The sequence below is a fragment of the Typopeltis vanoorti genome, chromosome 15 (assembly GCF_054136105.1).
Source record: "Typopeltis vanoorti isolate ZY-2024b chromosome 15, IOZ_Tvanoo_1.0, whole genome shotgun sequence".
Lineage (NCBI taxonomy): Eukaryota > Metazoa > Arthropoda > Arachnida > Uropygi > Thelyphonidae > Typopeltis > Typopeltis vanoorti.
Genome location: NC_143563.1, coordinates 84,774,568 through 84,797,851, shown reverse-complemented (window position 1 = coordinate 84,797,851; position 23,284 = coordinate 84,774,568). Strand labels below are relative to the sequence as shown.

Below are 23,284 nucleotides of genomic sequence, written 5' to 3'. Positions count from 1 at the left end.
GGAATAAGTTTTAAAGAAAGACTCATTATTTTAAATAAAATATATTCAACAGTAACCCACAAACAGAATGGAAAAAAAGCAATTGTGATCCCCATTTTTAAAAAAGGAGTAGAGATGACCCTAAAAATTATAGAGTTATAAGAATTCTAAATTCCTGTTATAAAATATATAGAATTTTAAATATCAAACTAATAAAATATTCTGAAATCTTTATTTTAGAAATACAGAATGGAGTTGGAAAAGGACGATCATGTATAGATCCGGCCTTTTTGCCTAAAATTAATAGTAGAGAAAAGAAGAGAATACAATTTAGAAACACATATTGCATTTATTGACTATGAAAATGCGTTTGGTAAAATTAAAACAAGTATTTTATTTAACATATTAAGAGACAGACAAATACCAAATAATATTTTAAAAGCTATCGTAAGTATTTATGAAAATAATCAAATACAAATAAGATTAAATTATGAACTATCGTGTATGAGAGAGATAAACCAAGGAGTCCGACAGGGATGTTCCCTTTCAGCAACTCTTTTTAATATTTACCTAAATGAAATAATAATAAAATGGAATAAAAATTTCCATCAAGGTATTAAACTTTCTCCTGCTGTGAACTTAAACATTCTCCTTTTTGCCGACGACCAAATAATAATTACAAATTCTGAAGATAACTTGTAGAAAGGTATTTTAAATTTAAATGAGATAGCCGAAGATTATGGAATGATAATATCAACAGTAAAGTCTAAAACTAAGGCCTTTAAAGGACAAGATCCAGCAAGAACTAAAATAGTAATAGATAACAAGATTTTAGAACAGGTGAATTCATTTAACTACCCAGGATGTATGATTACATACGAAAATGAAAAAGATATAAACCTAAAAATAGCAGATGTAATTAATTCTATATTTAAACCTAACCTAGTTCAAAATCAAACCAGGCTAAAAGTATACAATGCATTAGCCCTACCAGTCTTAATGTATGGAAGTGAAATCTGGACAATAAAACAAAAAGAGACAAACAAAGATTAACAACAGCAGAAATGAAGTTTATGAGAAAAACTGCAAGATATACTCTATTTGTTTACAAAAGAAATGAAGAAATTATGAAAGAATTAAACCAGGAATCAGTAATAGAAGAAATAAAAAAATATAAACATAAATGGATGGAACACGTTCAAAGAATGAAAACAGAAAGATTACCAAAACAAGCCTTAAATTACAAACCATTAGGAAACAAGGAAGTCCTCTTAAACGATTCAACGATGGCCGGAACAGGCCATGCTAGGCCTAAATCCTTGAAAAGCGTGATGACGAAAAAAAAAATAATAAAAGGTCGTATTTAATCACATCTCATACATGCACCTCGCTATACAAAGCATGCACAATCTCTACTTTCAGAAAGAAGAAAAAAGTAGATTCCTCCCTAAGTACTTGCACTGGCACACTTTTTTTGGGTGGGTGGGAGAGACAAAAATTACGGAGGAAGATTGAGACCTTGTGGATGCAAATAGCGATATTACTTCTTACAATATTTCTTCGTATTTTAATATTTCTTATTTTATTAATATAATTTACTTCGATATTTCACTGATAAGAATTATTTCATATATATATATATATATATATATATATACAGAGACAGGTATGTTTTTATTTATTTATTTATTCCCTTATTGTCTAGACATGGTACGACGCGGAAAATGCACTACTACGTGTTGACTTAGATCTCCTTGGCCAATCTCAACCTGTGGATGTGTTGGACGGAAGAAGTTTTAGTTCTCTGATAGTCAGCGGTGAACAAGGTAAGAATTCTTTTACAATACGAGTGTTGTAAGAGAACAAAGCTCTAAAGTTGTGTAGTAGGGAAAGAGTTTTCGTCGAGATTGCAATGACAAATGCAAAATATATCCTTTCTGCAGTTAGAAAATATGAGATTGCCTCTCATGAGTTTGGAACTGGATGTCAGGAATGCGTGCGGGGAGACAGCACTGCTTTTCGCTGCTTTATTGTTTTTCTTTCTTTTTTCGTTGTTATTGTAAACTTATACTTTCGTTCCCTAGGTGGGTAAAGGAAATATTTCTACTTGTTTATTCATTTTATGTATTTTTGTATGTTTATTTTATTCTTCCCTAATCCAGAAACCCTACTGCAGAGGCGCCAAACATGGAGCTTTTTCAAGCCTCCAATAAGCAAGGTCTCATACCAGACGATGAAATTCATTTCCCAGGTAAAAAAAAAAAAAAAAATCACTTGAGCACACTATTAGATATGTTCGTATAACCGTGGTTGCTTACTGCGTGGGAGATGATGTCCTCATGCACAATGCATTATCTATGAAATAGTTTAAGCCTAATAACAATATGACCGTGGTCTTGTAACTCTCCAGAATGGGTTCTCTGACTTTTATTGGTACATTTTCAAAATGCATAAGAACCTATTAGATTATTAGTTTTGTCTGTCCGTCCGTACGCAAGTCATTACTGGACACATGGACAGATTTTATTGAACTTTCATATTTTAAATTTTTACAAATAATTGTAGAAGCACCTCAATTTTCAATTCTGCTATTTACAAGGCCGGCAAGGGACAAAACATGGTGGAATTATAGGTTGTAGTTAGGGCTTTTGTACCCACTAAGTAACTAAGGTAAATGCTTAGGAACGGCAAGTTAGAAAGAAGGCCAAATTGTATATCAACTGATTTTACAGGTTCTGAATGGTTGCTGAACTTGGCGCTCTTGTAAAAGGGGTGATTTTTATTTATTTTTTTTATTTTTTTTGTGTGTGTTTGTTTGTTTGTTTTGTTTTCCCTTAGAAAATTTGTGTAGATTTTTATGCTTTTAATGAATTGAGTGTTTTATAACATTTTTATTGTCCACGCTGTTAGTCTAGTGGCCTTGCGCTTCGCAACCATATGCCTGGGGAAGGAGTGTCCTGGGTTCGATTCCCGTCGGAGACGTGAGGAGCTTAAGGATTTTCCTCAACCACAGCCTTGGGAGTTAGCCGGTCTTGGGAGTGGATAACAGTGTTTTTCCCACCAGTTTATTTGGGTTTTTCATCCCGCAAGCAGGCAAACCGGTCCTGTGAACATACATGATATAGTACAGCAAGGAAGGCAACCGGAAACCACCTTGCTCACTTCCCTAATAGGGTAGCATTTCTGACTCTACCATCCGTATGGATGAAAGGAAATCATTCATTCAACATATTTATTAAGATATTGCAGTGTAAGCAGTATAAATATAGTTTAAAATGGCGCCGAAAATGGACATGAAACGTAACGCTAAGAAGTAAAGCCAAGTCGAGAACAAGAAGGCTTGATCCGCTAAGCAGGTTGTTGAAAATATTGAGGAGGATATTGAAAATGAATTAACGTCCAAAATCACAAAGTTAAAGCAGGTTATTATGTTTTATGAATGTTCCATTCAGAAAAGGTTAAACGGTGAACTACAAAGCAGGAAATTATGACCCACTGAGGAGTATACTGAGTTCAGTGGAATGGGATCGGTTAGTGGAGGAGAAGAATATCGACAATGCATGCGAAGCATTTGAACAATACTTAAATTATGCGATATCAGAATGTGTCTAGAGGGTTCGAAGAATAAATAGAGTAGGGGTCAAATGGATGTGTAATCTTATTAAGCAAGATATTCATAAGAAAAGGATGACGTGGAAGGAACAGCATGTGCATAAGGATGATAATCGTTATGAAAATTATAAGCAGCAGGACGAAGAGTTACAACTGTCGTATGGAAAGCTAATTCTGAGTATGAAAAGAAATTGGCTCTTCGTGTTAAACACAACCCATAAGAATTCATTCGTTATGCCTCAAAGTAAAAGAAAGAATGCATATGAAATTCTACGAAATTCAGATGGTCTGAGGATGAGAGATGCAGAAACGGTTGTTCAACTAATGGGTGCCTATTTTGCTAAAAGCTATCAACATGGTGTATGCAACACTGAGTTCACTGCTACCTCTTCATCTGAAACTCAGGTGTATGACGATGAGGAATTAGAGCTGTTGCACAAACTGAATAAGAATTCAGTAACAGGGAATGAAATGTTAGCATGAGTGCTAAAATGTATGGTAATCCCATTGCATGTTGGATACAATTAGTATCTCAGGAGTGGTGGTGAAGATTTTGGAAAAATTGATTAGGGCTCGTATTCAGAAATGGGTTGACAGTGAGTCTTTACCTTGCAATGAACAGTATTTGTTTACTAAGGGAAGGTCATGTTTTAGCAACTTGTTCATATTCTATAAGAATGTTACCATTGAACTAGACAAAGGGAATGGATATACCATGATACTTTTGGATTTTGCTAAGGCTTTTCACAGAATACAGCATGGAAGACTGTTGCATAAATTCGAGAATAAGTGTTTGGATTATAAAATATTAAAATCGATATGGAGATGACTGATTACTGACAGATATCAAAAAGTGGTATATGGGGGATGTTAGCCAGGAAGATTTAAGGTAACCAGTGGTGTATCACAAGGATGTGTTATCCAATCTGTACATTTACAACATTGAGAAGGATTTGACAGGCGACATACAGCTATTTGCTGATGATGCAAAGCGAGGCAGGGTAATCAGGAATGCAGCTGATATGCAATGTTTGCAGAATGATTTGAATAGGCTGGAATTGTGGACATGGGAAAATGGGTGTTAGTTCAACGTCAGTAAATGTAAATATTAAATATTCACTTCGGCGTGATTAGATATCCAATGTCGTATTATATTGGTAGGATTAGGCTAGAAAGCAACTGATGAGCTAGGGATCTTGGAGTGTTAGTAGATAGGAAGTTGAAGTTCAGGGGCCATGTGGCAAAGATTGCAAATACCCAAAAGATAATTTCAATGCTGAAAAGAACGTTCAAATATAAAGACAAGGATGTTATTTTGCCTCTTTACAAGGCCTTAATACGACCTCACTTGGACTACTGTTCGCGGGTCTGGTCTCTGTTGCGATTCTGATACCGTGGAAATTGTACAAAGGAAAGTGTTAAAATGACATCAGGATTGTGGAATACTGATTATGACGACAGATTGAGAACTTGTAGACTGCAGACACTAGCAAACAGCAGAAAGAGGGATGATATGATTGAGACTTACAGACTTCTGAAAGGGTCATACATTATTCCAATTAATGGAATTTTTCATTTTATGGAGGGTGGGAAAAGGACAAGAGGACATCCTTGGAGGCTGAGAATGAATGCTACTAAGAAGGGGAGTGAGGGCTAGATTTTTCTCTCAGAGGGGTGGTGTGCGATTGGAATGGATTGCCTTTTGATGTTGTGAGTACAAGCAGTGTGAATGAATGCAAGAATAAGTATGATAGCTGGTGCGTGTAGTATGTGACCCCCACGATGAGTTGACTTCCTGGAGGTCTCTCTTAATAATAATAATAATAATAATAATAATAATAATAATAATAATAATAATAATGATAATAATAATAATAATAATAATAATAACAACAACAATTTCTTGAATTTAGAGGCAGAAAAATAGTGCTTGCCCAGGGACAACATATACCCTGATGAAATTTAATACACACACACACACACACACACACACACACATATATATATATATATATATTTATTGAATTTAGAATGTACACTAAGATGTCTTGGTATTTTTGTTTTATTTCTGGCAAAAATTTGCAAACGGTCTACTGTTTATTAATAAATGCTTTATCCATATTAAATCTTGCATTTTATTAATTAGCAATTTTCGGCTTTTTTTCCCCCAATATAATAAAGGAGTCTTATATCAAGTGGAGCGTTTTCCACATGGAGGAGGAACTTGTACAGTTAAGAAATTAGATGAATACAACTATGATCCTCAGATCTTGATTGATATTGCAAACATCAAAAATGGGTCATTAAAATCGTTCCTCAATCGACCCAATGCAGATTACCTGTATATTGGAGAGGTAAGAATTCATTCTTTTATAGTAAAATAAAATATTATACTTCTAGAAGGTTTTGGCTCTAAACCTATATTACATTAATGTCGTATCGGATTAAGCATAGTTTTGCATTTCTGTTAATTTTATATTTTTTACATTTTTTCCATAATCTGGAAATTCTTCTCTAGAATCGTACGTAAAACTTTTTCAAGATACTTTAAACCTCTAATAAATACAGAGCATTTTGACACCAAGCAATGAAAGTCATCATCTGAGTGTTACAATAATATAGCTGAAAAACTGGAATTATGGCTGCAAGAGTTTGTAATTACAAAGCAGGGTTAATTAAGTGACCTTAGAACGATTCGTGGGGGGGGGAGAATTATTATTATTATTATTACATGACACTTCCAGGAAGTCCAAGGGCTCATCGAGGGAGGGCACCTACTCTTTAACTCTCTCACCACCACTCACTCCACCAACTACAACTACACCGCAACGACAACCACCACCACTAGAATTACGGGGCCATTATATTTGGCACTTCTCGGTTTTTTCATTTTTGTATATACCCGGAGATTATTATTATTATTATTATTATTATTATTATTATTATTATTATTTATTTATTTATTTTGTCACCAGGAATGTATTTTTAAAATTATATTGCAGAGTACAACCTAATAATCATTAAAAAAACAATAATAATAAAACAATATAAAGTTCGTTTCGTATATGAATGATGGAAATAAAGGTAGCCATACTTTTAAAGTGAGGTCGCTGGAACAACAAGGTACTACATATTACGTTAATTTTAAGAAACGAAAAAAAAAAGTCTATATACAGATTTAGAAATTATTTATTCATTGCTGAAGAGAAAGTTGAAGAGGATGCAAAATAAATGATTAAAATAAAGTAAAACAAAACAAAACTTTTCAGGTTTTATCTGTGTGTGTGTGTGTGTGTGTGTGTGTGTGTGTGTGTGTGTGTGTGTGTGTGTGTGTGTGTGTGTGTGTGTGTGTGTGTGTGTGTGTGTGTGTGTGTGTGTGTGTGTGTGTGTGTGTGTGTGTGTGTGTGTGTGTGTGTGTGTGTGTGTGTCAGTTTGGCTATTGCAGGATTTGGTTATAAACAAAATATAAATAGCACAAAACACCAAATGATATTATTATTTCTTATATTATTGCGATTACCTCCAAAAATAATAATAATGTTAGTGAATTTTTTTAATGTAGTATTACTATTTATGCCAATGTTTGTTTGTTTTTTAAATCTTCGGGCTCTTTTTAACCTTAAACTGAAGTTAGACCTTTGGTTTTGATTTAAACATTTATAAAAAAAATGTTCTATATTTTTATCTTTCTTTCACTTTGATATATATTTAAATCAGGCATCTTGCGTGATACTACTTGGATGTGCATTTAAAAATATTGAAAAACAAGAAAACAGATTTTAATGCATTAAGTTATTATTTAATTATATTGGATATTTTAATTCGCCCTGCTATTTAGTCTCGGTTAGTTTACTGCCATTATAATTCTTAATATTACTTTATTATTCTTCTGCATTTTGAATATCTCATTTGTTCTGCTTTGTGTCTTACTAGTGTGTTTATTTATTGATTTTTTTAAATCTTTTCATTCATGTTACTAAAAGAGCATAATTAATATTCTATCAAGTTCTACATTAGCAAAACAATGATAATAAACACTTTCCCATATTCTGGTTTTTGTAAATAAGTTTGTGTGTGTTTAATTATTGAATAGCTTAACTTTCCATACCTTGTTTCAGAGAATGAAGCGTGGCATTCCTTGTAATATGTGGCAAGCTAAAATAAAAGATTGGCCTCCGGAAAAACCTGTAGTATCCGTATGGGAATGGTGTTTTATGAATGTCACAACAGTAAGTACATTATTTGGTTAATAAATTGATAAAAAAAGATAATAAACACATCACGCTAACTAAACAAACACCACTTGAAAGCCTGCGTCCAAGATTATCGTCTGCTACTTGGCTCTCGTGGAAATCAGCTTCTGATTGGGCGCGTATTTGTTCCCTGTTTAATATTCAATTAAAAAAAAAAAAAAGGCAAAGAATAATAATGTGGTGAGATTAATACAGAAACTACGAAAATATATTTTAAAAATATTTAAATGCTACAGACAAATAAATGAAATAATAATTTTAATTAATTAAATTATAACTGCATTTCTTATAAACAAATAATACTTATTATTTTGTTTATCCCTATTCTTCAACGCACAAATGTAATGTCGGGCAAACAAGGGAAGCCGAATGCAGCGCTGTTTTAGTATATTTCTTACTACATAAACGTGGGATTATAAATAAATAATTTCTTCACCATAATTAATATTTATTAGGAGAAATTAAATTGAAAATTACTATATTGCTATCTATATTTTGTAAATTATATGCATAGTAAAACAAAAAAGTTGTGATACCACTCAGGTTCAATTCGTTTGTAATAGAAATATCACCTCTTATTGATCTTTCTCTGATAATTTGTCTACAAAAATAAATAAATAATAATTAACCTCCGATTCAGCTTGAAATTTTGGATTTAGGAATCCAAAGCAGCAGGGCAGAAGAATCACAGCTATTGTACGGAAAGCTAGGCCTAAGTACGAAAAGAAACTGACTCTGCAAGCTAAAGACAACCCGAAAAAATTCTATCCTTATGCTGCAGGTAAAAGAAACAATGAATTTGAGAGAATAACTTTTATATCAGTGGCTATTTTGCTATAAGTTATCAACCTCGTATATGCAACATTGAACGTACCACTACCTCTTTACCATATGAAGAAACTCCTGTGTATGAGGAGGAGGTATTAGAGCTGTTTTGCACAAACTGAATAAGAATTCTGTAATAGGGACTGATAGGATGTCAGCACGGATGCTAAAGGACTGTTCTGTTCAGCTGAACTGGCTATTACTTTCACCAGGCTATATAATTTGAGGCTCAGAACAGGGAAGATTCCACGGGAATGGAAAAAATATATGGTAATCCCCATTGCACATAGGTGCAAAGACCGATGTGTCCAACTATCGACCAATTAGTATCTCAGAAGTGGTGGTGATGATTATGGAAAAACTGGTCAGGGCTCACATTCAGAAATGGATTGACAGCAAATTTCTACTTTGCTACTTTGCAACGAGCAACATGGATTTAGTAAAGGAAGTTCATGTTTCAGAAACTTGCTCACATTCTATAATAATGTTGCCATTAAACTAGACTAAAGAAATGGATATACCATGATACTTTTGGATTTTTGCTGAGGCTTTTGACAGAATACAGTCTGGAATACTGTTGCATAAATTGGAGAATATCAGATTAGGTTATAAAATATTAGCGTGGATAAGAGGATGGATGACGGGCAGATATCAAAAAGTTGTGTATATATATATATATATATTATTATTATTATTATTATTATTATTATTATTATTATTATTCCTGATACCTCCAAGGAGTCCGAAGACTCATCGCGGGAGGACATCTTCAACTATCTCTACACCTTACCTCTACTACGAATCAACGCCATCTACTGCCCACCTCCAACACCACCACAACTAGTAATTTTTGTCTGTAAATTGCGTGTGTTCTGAAGGGCCGATTTGTATGTATGCGGGATGAAAAACCCGAGTTTCCGGGAGAAAAAACCCTGCTACCCCCGTATGAGATCGGCTAACTCACCATCGATTGAAATCGACCAGATAAAGATTCCTCCCGTCGCGACGAGAATCGAACTTAGGCCTATTCCAATCGAAGGGCGCAATGTACCGTCGTTCTTCCAATTGCGCTACGGAGGCGCTTATGTGTGTGTGTGTGTGTGTGTGTGTGTGTGTGTGTGTGTGTGTGTGTGTGTGTGTGTGTGTGTGTGTGTGTGTGTGTGTGAGTGAATCTGAAACATTTAAGGTAAACAGTGGTGTGCCTCAAGGATCAATCCTTGGTCCATTATTATTCAATCTGTACATGAATGACATTGGCGGGAAGGATTTCACAAGGACATACAGCTATTTGCTAATGATGCAAAGGCAGGTAGAATAATCAGGAATGCTGCTGATATGCCATACTTGCATAATCATTTGAAGAGGCTGGAATTGTGGGCATGTGAAAATGGCCATCAGTTCAATGTTAATAAAGAGTTTATAACACAGCTTTCCAAGCTTACAAACTCTTTCCGCCATTGAACCGTTATTCTTCAGCCGTCCATAGACCAAGGCAACCAAAATCCTTGACCATTGAGCAATAATAATCGTTCTTTTGGGACAACAAGTCATGCTAAATGCGTCTTCTTCCATCTAATGGACGTGTTGAAGTATAGACTATGCTTGAAGAACTTGTGTACTTTAGTGCGATGTCCCGACGATAAATTTTGGAGATGGCAGTGGTGATGTGAGGTTGTCTAACATCGATTGTCTCTCTTAGTGTGGATTAGGTTCACTAATCCATAACCGCTAGATCTTCCACTGATATTCTGGGAATTGTAAGTTTCGCACATTGCAGGAATCTTCCAATGACGCTTCCAGTTACCAAGCCATGATTGTAAACACAAGGATTGAAGAGAATAGCATATGAGAACATTGTGCTCGCCAGCACAAGAATGCTGGGACATGTCCAAGTGTCCTAAGTTTCTTGTGCCAATCTTCTTTATTAGAAGTTAATAATGGCACAAGAAACTTAGGACAAGAAAATTAGAACATATCATCATTAGGACATTTTATGTCCTAATGATGATATGTTCTAATATCATCATTAGGACATAAAATGATGATATTAGAACATAATATCATCATTTTTGCAAGAAATTAATAGAAATGCTTCCAAAACATATGAAGCAGTTACAGTATGTTGAAAAAGTATTTGGAGACATAGTTGTGGTAAAAAATGCGTTTTATTTACATTTCTAGTACCGAGTGGAACCACCTTTGACTTGAATGACAGTAACTACCCTTCGGGGTATGCTTCAAACCAATTCCTGACACGTGGCAACAAGAATATTTTTCCATTCCTTCCGGAAAGCTACCTCCACTGATGATGCTGATGGCGGTTGCTGTGGTCTGGAGAGAAATCAATGTTGTAATTCCCCCCAAAGATGTTCGGTGGGATTTCTCTAAGCCAACCAGTCCAACACTTAAACGTTGTTTTCTGAAAACGAGTCTTGGACCCTCATGGAAGTATGGCATGGAGCATTGTCGTGTTGAAACATGCAAAGGTCGCTGCCGAAGTACTTCCACAGCGTCAGAAACATTGCTCTCCAGGATGTCCAGGTGAGCCAGAGCTCGGCAAGCTTGGTCAGTGAGTGTCGGTAGCTTCTTACGGTGTGTTCCTGTGCTGTGGTAGCACCATCAACTTTTTATGTCTACGAATGACATAAGCAACGTTGTATTTTGGTGTGCTGAGATACTGAGATGGGTAGCAATGTCACGGACAGACAGACCGCTGATGTGACACCCAACTACCATCCCACATTGGAAGTATATCAGTTCAGCTGAACGTGGGATCTTGATATCGAGCACAGTGCAAAACATATACATCCCACCTTTTATTAGCAGACTTACGCAGACACTCTGAATATTTACATGTAGTAGGATCCAAAATTTGCATGGCAAAAAGCTTCGTTGTGGTAAAAAATGCAGTTTATTTACATTTCTAGTACCGAGAGGAACCACCTTTGATCTGACACGTAAGGTGTCAAAATACTTTTGTCAACATAGTGTATTATGGCCAAAGTCGTTTAAACGTATTATTAGTTTCCGTCAAAAATTGAGAGTTTGGTTATAACATTATGTCTCCTAACATTTGAAATATTATTATTATTCCTGATTCTTCGGACTCCTTGGAGGTATCTATTTATTTCATTTATTTTTATTATTTTATTTTTATTATTATAAAATAATATTTTTATTATTTTGTTTATTTATTTTCATTTTTAAAACTATCTTGCAGTTCGACTTAGAAGAAGATCCCAGAATACTGGCACTTAATCTAGAAATTACAGTCACTGATGTAAGTGTACATATTATTATTATTATTATTATTATTATTATTATTATTATTATTATTATTATTATTATTATTATTATTATTATTATTATTATTATTATTATTATTATGATTATTATTATTATTATTATTATTATTTATACCGTACGTAATATGTATGTGCATTCATAAGTTGATTTTGTTGGTGCCCTAAATGTGATAATTCAGAGAGAAAGTGAATTTAGTTATATTTTGGACAACGAATTCATTTAATTTTCAATTGATTAGTATAGATCAGGGGTTCTCAAACTTTTTAAATTTTGTATCAATAAATAAGAATCAAAAAATATATGTACCACCAAAAAAGCATTGCCCGATTTCAGAATTTAGGTCGAATTGTATACAAGTTTGTATCTTACTACATAAACTGAAAGTTATAAACATTTATGCAGTGCAGTGACAAAATAGGAAGCCTGTGTATCTCAGTGGAAGCGGTGTTTGTACTCGTCACATCTAAACCTCCGAAGAAAGAACGTCGTCAATTCGATTCTAGTCACCTACTTACAGACCTTTAACTAAGCCTTTTTTCAACTGGTTCCCAAGTTAGTCGATCTCTGGCACGAGCAACCGGGTTTTTTCTCCTGTAAACTCCAGTTTTTCATCCCTTAAACTCGAGAAAATCGACCGTAGAATCTACACTATTTCAAACATTAAAAATATTGTATTAGGATTAGGAACAGCGAGATGGCAGCACTTGTTAACCTTCCCTTCACTGCGTGCCATTTAAATTAGGGATAGCCTTGGACCCAGTGGCGTAACTATAGGGGAATGGGGGGGGGGATCTGCCCTGGGCGGCACTTTGAATCTTTTTTAACTTGTACAGTTAATTCTAAAATAGTCTTGATAACTCAGTTCCAAATATTATAATACTGCTGCGAATTTTCCTGATGATTGCTGTAAGTGTTGCTAGTTGTGAGAAGAGCTTTTCTAAATAAAATTGATTAAGAATTACCTACATTATTATGAAATAGTCTTCGTCAATATCACAGATGATTTCGCTAACAGAAAAACAAGAAATATAATATTTTAGAATTTATTTCCCTATACGTTGTTTTGATTTTTGTAGTATTTTTGGTGTGTATTGAGAGGGGCGACAAACTCAGCGACCGCCCCCGGTGGCAAAATCTCTAGCTACACCACTGCTTGGACCAGTTATATCTCGCTGGATACCAGTGGCGCTTTACAAAGTACTACTTCTCAATAAACATGGCGTAGTTAGAAGTAAAACGCGATGACAGTTTGCCTTCCAGACACCAGTTTTAACTCCCATAAAACAAACAAACAAACAAACCACCGAGAGAAGACTTGTGACTAACGGACAGAATTAGTGGTTGGCCATTCCAGTCTCATTAAGAGAAACTATAACTATGGAATTCAAGGCCAATTATTTAGCAAAGTCTTCACTTCTGTCATCTAGCAAGGAGATTTAGACTAACTGAAGTAATGTCATCTGTGGATAATCCGGGAACTTTTTTGTTTATTGAACTGCGCCCAAGTATGATTTTGCAGGTATTATCGTTGTAAGAAACGGTGCATTTTATTTATATTTCATTTCATATAAAATTCGTTTGATTAAAATTGATTACAGCGAGAATTCAATAAAATATGCTGAGCTCTTTCAATAGTACTTTATAGACTTTCTCTATTTCTGTCTGTCTTTGTGAATAAATGGATTTTTCAGATAATGTTTCTTGCTTTTATAAAGTATGACTTAGTCCTGATAGATCTTCATTAATATTTCTATTTTTCAGGGAACTGGACGCTCAAATGATGCCTACAAGACCGGATCTAAATATATCCACCACTTTTATGATTTTAGAAAGAGAACACCCGCTATTATAGATAGGGCTTTAGACATTTCGGAGTGTTTTGATTATAATGATATCGACTACTTAATATTCAAAGTTCGTCGTAAGTAGAAAATTTTGGAACTTTTTTCCCATCTAAAGTAAATACTCAATTTAGTCGATATGTTGAAATAGGATTGCTATGTTTTCAAATAACAATAAGACATGTAGAGAAATCTAAATAATGCATCTGAGGTAATATTTAATATTAAGTGACTTCATTTCTTAAGAAACTTATACAAACAACAAAACTTTTTAAATTAAATTTTATTTAATTTATGAAATTAAGAACGTGATACTCTTTAGGACAGATTTTATGGAAATCCGTTTGCAGACAGCCTCCATCATTCCTCATTAATGTCAGATCAGCTAAATTGCACAGAAAAGAATATGACAGTGGCTTGTTCTTGTAGTCCAAATTATGGCGACCCTAAAACACACACTATTGCAGGCAATAATATAATATAGAGTGTCATGGTTTGGAATCGCGAGGTGGTTGGCAACTGTTTGAATTCCTTTCTTCCAATTAAAAATCATCATTCCTTGAGTAAGGCTGTCATAATTGGCTATATATATATATATTTTTTTTGTACAAACCGAGTTGCGGTCTGAAAATAAATCAAAGATCAATTAAAGTGGAATTGAAAATCCAGATTCTATTGATGGTTGACCACTTCAATCCAAAATTTGGAAATAAAAAAATTTAAAATTAAAAAGCATGGGGAGTTTTTTTTATTTCTAATAAGCTTAACAAATGGTGTTTCATTCATTTCTTTTTTCTTTTTTTATCTTCACGATAATTTTTAGAGATATGCAATGGCATTATATCTTTTGAAATGCTATACCCGAGAAAACACAGAGAGAGAGAGAGAGAGAGAGAGAAGGATGGGATACTGAGAAAAGATCTCAACTATGGGAATAAAGTAACTGCCATAAATAGGCCAGTAATGTGTGAATATTTGATCTTTTGTAGTTAAATAGTATTTTAGCCACAAATAAATATTCTTCGGAAGTTGTTGACCATGATATCCTTCATCTGGGCAGGCCAGGGTTCGAATCCCGTCTCAGATGCCTAGAACCTTTATAAAGATGTTTAGCCAAAAGAGAGGTAGCCGGTCACATAAGGAGGTGGGAGGTATTTTCCTTACAACAACTCAGGTTGCTTATCCATCAAGAAGATAAACTGGCTGGTGAATAGATGAAAATGAAAAATCATACCTGACATATTAAGGGAAAGAAATACAATTTTATTAAATACAGACCAGTTTACAATAAAAACATTTATTCAAACCTACCAGTTTCGCCAGCAAACTGTCTGGCTTTTTCAAGGCATTACAGAGATATGAAAGTTAGTAAATGCAAATTAAAAGGAACATAAAAAACGTTGTAAACCAAACTAGTAGCTATGGTTACACGTTTCGCGTGACAGAGATGACTTATTGTTCTTATTCATTATCACGCATGCGTGTTTGTTGTAGACTTGTAATGTGATTACTGGCTAGCTGTAGTTTAGATTGATTGAGAGAGAGGATCAAGTTTTTCCACGAACTGTTTAGAATTACACCCTGATTTCTGTTGAGGTTTCTGCCGGTTATTAATACTATTGTGGCTTTCTTAAATACACGATGCCTGTAGTCGTCATCGAGCTATGGCATGGAGCTGTTTTGCCAATCTATCGTGTGGTTAGACGTGCAGAAATGATGTGTTAAGCCGGAAGAGATGCTTCTGTTGTGGTTTACATCACCAACATGTTCTTTTTGTCTAATTTCTAAACTTCGTGAAGTTTGTCCGATGTAGGCAAGACCACAGGAGCAGGGAATGTAATATACTCCTGGATATTTGTAGAACGGAACTTTATCTTTTGGAGATCCTAAAACTTGTCTGATGTTGGTGGTTGGTTTGAAGACCACCCTGATGTTGTGGGCTCTTAGTATTCTTGCTATTTGATAAGAAATTGACTTGATGAAAGGTATCACTGCAGTAGAAATGTGCTGATGGTGGGATTCTTCTTGTCTGGGGTTGTCATTGTATAGATATTTTTTGATGATGTTTTGAGGATATCCATTTTGTGATAATGTGTGGGCTATTAGTGAGAGTTCATTCTGTGTATCATCCTCTTCTGATATAAACTTTTTGGCTCTATGTTTCAACATGTGGATAATATTCAGTTTGTGTGTCTTGTAATGATTTGAAGTATAATGAATATATCTTCCAGTATCTGTGGGCTTTCTGTAAATGGATAATTTGACACTGTTAGGTTGTTTTTTTTTTATCAAGATATCTAAAACATGCAGTTGGTTGTTTTTTTCTACTTCCAGAGTGAATTTTATCTTGCTATTTATTGAGTTAATTTTATCCACAAACGATTTTAGGTTGTCTAAGCTGTCTTGCCATATGATGAATATATCATCCACATATCTCCACCATGTAGATGGTCTCGGAGAGATTGTAGAGAGAATTTCTTTTTCAAGTTTTTCCATGAAAAGGTCTGCAAAAGATGGTGATAGTGGGCTTCCCATTGCTAGCCCTTCTAATTGTTGGTATATGGTGTTGTTAACCTTGAAGAAAATAGATTGAAAGCAGGTCTAAACATCTGTGTGATGTCTAGAGGAAAGAGGTCTTGGATGATGTTTATTACCTCTTCTACTGGAACATTAGTGAAAGGGATACAACATCTAGACTGGCTAGCATGTCTGTTGGTGTAATCTTAATGGCTTGGAGTTTATTTACAAAATGTTGACTATTCTTAATATAGGATTCTGTTGATCTTATTTTATTATTTAATAAGTTTGCAAGATGCTTTGCCAAAAGGTAGGTTGGTGATGATCTTCCATCAACTATTGGACGGAGAGGTATATCCTGTTTATGTATTTTAGATGTCCCATATAGTCTTGGAGTGATAGGATGTGAGGATTTTAGTGTTCTCTTCACTTCTTCTGGCCAATTATTACAATTTCTGATTAGTTGGTTTGTTTCATTATGATTTTTTATTGTGGGGTCTCTGTCTAGGATTTTATAAGTTGATTTTATAACCACAACAGAAGCATCTCTTCCGGCTTAGCACATCATTTCTGCACGTCTAACCACACGATAGATTGGCAAAACAGCTCCATGCCATATCTCGATGAGGACTACAGGCATCGTGTATTTAAGGAAGTCACAATAGTGTTAATAACCGGCGGAAACCTCAACAGAAATCAGCGTGTAATTCTAAATAGTTCGTGGAAAAACTTGATCCCCTCTCTCAATCAATCTGAACTACAGCTAGCCAGTAATCACATTACAAGTCTACAACAAACACGCATGCGTGATAATGAATAAGAACATAAGTCATCTCTGTCACGCGAAACGTGTAACCATAGCTACTAGTTTGGTTTACAACGTTTTTTATGTTCCTTTTAATTTGCATTTACTAACTTTCATATCTCTGTAATGCCTTGAAAAAGCCAGACAGTTTGCTGGCGAAACTGGTAGGTTTGAATAAATGTTTTTATTGTAAAGTGGTCTGTATTAATAAAATTGTATTTCTATTATGAAACCACCAAAAAATGTATAATTTAAATATTAAGGGAAAAGGAAGACGAAGATAAATAACTTTCAGTTTTATAATGATTTCTATGTATCAAACTATGATCGATATGTTATCTAAAATAATTTAATTAGTTTCAATATGTCTTTGTAAGTTCACTTCAAGAATTGATTTCTCAAATTTCATATGAACCCTTTTGATAAGGATTTAAAAGGAATTTTTAGATATTTTCACAAATATTGCAGTTTGCATTTAACTTGAATTTCATAGCATAAGATGATTTTTTTGCAGTACTGCAAAAAACTTTTGAATTAGAATGAGTTATAGAAGTTTTTTTCTTTTTTAATATATGACTCTCACGTATGAAACATTGTAAACCCATAGTACATTTGTATCATGGGTGTGCTGAGATTTTTTTCCACTTTTATTAATTTCTAATTTGTTGTCTTTTTATTCATTTTTTACATAATCGAGAAACCCTTTTCTAGAGGCCAAACACGGAATTTTTTAAGGAAAATTGCTCTCTGATAAGGGAGGCGGGTGATCTTGCACCGATAACGAATTCATCTCCCCTCCTAAAGACATTCAAAAACATTCACTCCCAAGGTGGGATTCGAGCCCTCAACGCTTGTTGTTTTAGAACGAATACTCTAACTAGTCGACAAACGAGATAAACGCTGTCCTATAACTTTTGAAAAGGGCTGGTAATCAAAAGAAAGGTTTGGAATCAGTGATTTAGGATATCATTTGCAGCCTTTTTTTCGAATGTTAACTGGGCCATCTATCTGAAGTGGTCTGTTCCAATCTGTTTTATAAGGCTGTCAGCGATAGCCTTATGAAACTTGTTCCAGCGTAATTTTTCAGCATACGAGAGAAAGGGGGGTGCGCAACAAACAAAGTTGCGCAATTACATAGTGGCAGGTGATTTTTCACTTATTACTGATGATTTGCATAAATTGATATAGCCCATATGTTCATGTGAACTATTCATAATTATTTTAATTAACCATGATTTATTTCTTTTCTTGATTAAAAAGAAATTTATTGTCTGGTTTGTCTTCTAGTAATGTATTCCTGAAATTTTAGATCCTTATCCCAAACACTCCCAGATCTCTCATCTCATTCACTTCCTCCAAGATATTGCCATCAATTGTATACTCTGCATTCTATCTTTGCTTCCCAAATTTTAAAACTTTACACTTTGCAACATTGAAGTGGCAACCTCAGTTACTTGTCCATTTAGCCAGCACATTCAACTCCTCTTGCAAAGCCACAACGTCAGCTTCATTTCTGACTGTTCTCCCCAACTTTGCATCATCTGTAAACAATTGAATATCACCCCTACCGATGTTATTAACAGTTGATCAGTAACGGTCCCAAAACAGACCCTTGGAGTACACCACTAGTCACTTTCCTCCTCTGGGATTTCGCTCCTCAATACACAATTTGCTGATACCTAACAGACAGCCAATCTCCATTCCAACATGCTAACCTATTATCCAACTCCATGCTTTCCACTTTCATCACCAACTTATCAAGTCTTTGCAAAATCTAAATATACCACTGTGTATGCACCCCTTAATCCAATGCATTTGTCACCTTGTTATAATAAGTAAGCAGGAACTATCTTTCTTTAGTAAACCCATGCTGACATCAAAGTGAATGCTGCTATTATCAACCCAGTTCTGAATACTGAATCTCATTAATTATTGAACTTCTCCAATATTTTAACCACAGCTCCAGACACGCAGATTGGTCTATAATTCGAAGCTTCAGTCTTATCACCCCCCTTATGAACGTAACAATCTTATCTTCTTTCCACTCCTTGAGAACTCGGCTGAGTGCAAGACTCATATTAAAAAGGTATGTCAGGATAGAATATCTGTATACTTTTATTACAACTAAGATTATCGTTTTTCTTACTCTTTTTATTGTTGCCAGTCATAGTGAACATTACTTGTAGCTCTTTTATGGTATAATCTATTTGATTATATTTTCAGTTGATGACCGGCTAATTGAGAACCTCGAGGATTTTCGGAACAGCGATGAATTCATATTGAAATGGAAAATAGAAATAGCTGAAAAAGCCGGTTTGTCCAGGAAATCAATGAGAATATTTGATGTCCGTGCTGTAAGTAGAGACATTCTTCACAATAATTAGAAAATGTATATTTTTTTATCAATGTTTTCCATCATGCATCTCTCTTAATACATCAAGTATAAATGGTAGAAATTATAATTTTTAAATCATATATTTTTAAAATATTTCAATATATATATAACATATCTTACAAGAAAGTAGTACAAGGAGAAAAAAAAACCAGAGACACATACAACAAAAATAAAGCTCTGGAGATCAATAAACAGTTAAAAAAAGTTTAATATACAGATTAACCACATGAACAATTAAACAACATTTAAATAGCTAATATATCTGATGGCGTAATTTGTATGCGTGAAAGTTTCTCTACATGATGTGCTGAGTTTTTCAAAAAGTGATATGAATGTCTGACGTGAGGTTTGAAGAGGTTTGAAATTTTGAAAGAAGATATGTAAAGGAGCTCGAGCCATCAACTATCGGACGGAGGGGAAATTCCGTTTTTTTTTTCACTTTAGGTACTCCACAGATGGGAGTGATTGAGTGTCATAAACTTAAGTTATTTTTTGAGATCTATCTTCTGTGAATTCAGCTGGATTAGAGACCATATCATTAGATTTTCTGTGTAACGACCAAGTAAGATCATGGTCTATTTCTCAACGAGTGGAAGAGTCCAATAATATAGTGGGGATTTTTGTGTCGTAATCCACAGTATTTAAATTGATGTGGAAATTTCGTTTGTCTGCTTTTAGTATGATAATGTCCTCTTTGTTATGCAAACTCCTTGAAGTGGATACACAGTTTTTTAATAAAAAATTGAATTAATCAAACAAACTAATCCTGTTGTTGAGACACTTACAGAACTTTATGCAATAATTTAAAAAAATAAAATAGCACACACACACACACACACACACACACACACACACACACACACACACACACACACACACACACACACACACACACACACACACACACACACACACACACACACACACACATATACACACACGAATAATCTTTACATTTTGAAGACAGTTTTAAAAACTCGACCATGCAAATATAGAATTTTGTTTATTAAAAGAATATATATATATATATATAAAGATGAAAATCTTAATCTTATTATACTAAACAAAGATAACTAGGTGTAGCCATTTGTTGTCCATGTGTTATAAGAAAAGGCTTCTACTAATATATAATAAAATATATATAAATAAAATCTCAAATATTAAAAATATGAAACAAATGCGTATTTTAAAGCATACATTGGACTTTGTTTTAAACAGGAAGAGCCCGTGCTTGATGATTATTTCTACGTTCAATTTACCCTTCTTGGAATCCATCCTCAGCTTCCTCAAGAAATAGCAAAGAAGGAAATAGAACTCGAGGATGCCATAACGAACCTAACAAATGCTGTTAATGATCAAAGATTAAATATTACGTGGAAATTCGAAAACCAGGTAATCTTAGATGAGCTGTTTTAAGAGGTTAAAATATTTAATTCATTCTATCTTGCTATTTTTTCATAATACAAGAATAGTCATAATTTAATAGATATTTAATTTAATTACTTATAAATATCTGTTTTGGAAACAACCTAACCTAAGCTAATAACACTTGAAATTATTATTCTGCCTAATGTAATCCTGAAGGGTGCACAAAGCATACCTTGTGCAGCCTAAGTGTATATTAGTATAATACTATATATTAGTATCCATTGGAAGCTTGGGGAACTGTTTGATGATTTTAATTTTATTATTATTATTATTATTATTATTATTGGTTGTATCATCGGTTGCATGGTTGTATCGCTGGTCCAGTTTTTATAGTTTTAATGTGGTTCTAACTCCTGTTTTTAATTTAAAAGTGTCATAAAGTAACTCTACTTGCCATGCTGAAAACAGTGACATATAATTCATCGAAATCGGCCAAGTGGAATCCAAAATCTGAGTGTGCTAAAAATTGAAGCGTACACCGCGGTTGCTAACGAGTATAGAACAAAGAACGTCGCCATCTTTGCAGCTGTCCAAAGGAAGAAAGGTGAGTCATGAAATGCAACAAGTGTTAGAAGGAATTGCCGTCCGACGGATGTTATATAACCTGCAGGAAATGCCATAGGAATCTTCACTTTACATGTTCCAGGCTTTCAGAAACAACTTGGCAACGCAAATCTAATGCCAAACGAGAAGAATGGAAGTGCCTAAACTGTAGAGAGAACAAAGAAACGCCACCACCCACGACGCAACTGATTACGCCGGAGGCAGAATCGGACGATGAACTGAACAGACAACAAAACACTAGTGACTCTTATAATTTAAGTTCCGTAAATTTATTACTAGAAAAAGGTTTAGAAAATATAAAAGCCAGCTTGGTAGATCTTGTCCAAGAACTATTTGATAAACAGAATAAAGAAATAACAAAAAAAAAAATAGCGAATATGAAGAGTTTGTTCAATTTAATAATTCAAAAGTCGAAGAAGTCTTACAAGCAGTAAAAGACATTAAAACCAGCATTAACGCATTAACTGACAGGCAGCACAAATTGATAAAAGACACATCGGAACTCCGTCAAGAATTTAATTCCCTGAAACTACAATACGAAGTTTTAAACCAACAACAACATAAAGAAGACCTAGTCATAAACGGTCTTCCAGAAACCGAATCCACAGAAAATCTCAGAGACGTAGTTTTAAAGTTAGGCCATGCAATTGACATCCCCCTACAGCATAATGATATTCAGACCATAAATCGGTTTCCCAGGAAGAACAGAAAACAAGGCTCGCCACGACCCGCACCAGTAATAGTTCGTCTGACAAGCAAGGCTACAAGAGACAATCTCATAAAAGCCAGCAGACTGAAAAAACCAGCAGTCAAGGATTTAAATGCATCGCAAGACAATACGCCAATCTTTCTATCTGAGTATTTAACACCTTTCAATCGGAATCTTTTGTACCAAGCAAGAAAAGAAAAACAGAAAAAAGTATCAATTTTTATGGATCAAAGACGGGAAAATATTCTTGAGAAAGTCACAGACTTCAAAGTCAATACAAATAAAAAGCTCGGAAGATATAGACAGGTTGCCAGAGTGAAACAAAAGACTCCAACTTAGTTCAATAAGAAGATCTCAACACAACAAAAATGAATGTGAACCATCAGATAGATGTAATTACACCAGAATACATCAGTAATTGTATTTCGAATCTCTTGATGCATGGAAACAAAACACAGTACAAGCGAGAGGTATCTCAATCTTGCATATTAACATCAGAAGCATCCGAAAACATTGGCTATTATTACAGGCTTATCTGAGGAATTACAATGATATAATTGATATATTGATTCTTACAGAAGTATCCATAACTAATGACGAAGCGACTGCTTTCCAAATTCCAGTCTTCCAACAACATAGATCATGCCGCCAAACAAAACGAGGGGGTGGAATATTAATATTTATCAAACAAAAATTAATAGCAAAAGAAACGGCCTATCAGTTTGAGCATGCTGAAACTCTCTGCCTCAAAATCATTAATACCACGAATACACAGCATCCCATAATACTAAATGCTATTTACAGGTCACCAAACCTAAACATGATAAAATTCTTACACGAACTCAATTGCTGGCTTTCAAGCCAAGAAATATGCTCAACCGAACACCTAATGATAATTGGCGACATAAACATAAATATTGCAAATGAAAACCCGAACATCACTGTACAATACCTAGACACACTATCCATGTATAATCTAATACCAACAATAACATCATGTACTAGAGAAGAAATATTCGGAAATACTATCATGCCTCCTGTCTAGATCAT

General features: G+C 34.4%; 1 protein-coding gene across 1 annotated transcript in view; it reads left to right on the top strand.

The window, feature by feature from the left end:
• LOC150098945 (uncharacterized) overlaps window positions 1-23,284 on the top strand; it is a 33,914-nt gene that overhangs the window by 5,865 nt on the left and 4,765 nt on the right. The window contains exons 6-12 of the mRNA XM_090405452.1: window positions 1,685-1,805; window positions 5,773-5,945; window positions 7,710-7,820; window positions 11,890-11,949; window positions 13,737-13,896; window positions 19,362-19,492; window positions 20,752-20,925. Of these exons, the coding sequence (XP_090261578.1) occupies window positions 1,685-1,805; window positions 5,773-5,945; window positions 7,710-7,820; window positions 11,890-11,949; window positions 13,737-13,896; window positions 19,362-19,492; window positions 20,752-20,925 (930 nt within the window). The remainder of the gene's footprint in view (window positions 1-1,684; window positions 1,806-5,772; window positions 5,946-7,709; window positions 7,821-11,889; window positions 11,950-13,736; window positions 13,897-19,361; window positions 19,493-20,751; window positions 20,926-23,284) is intronic.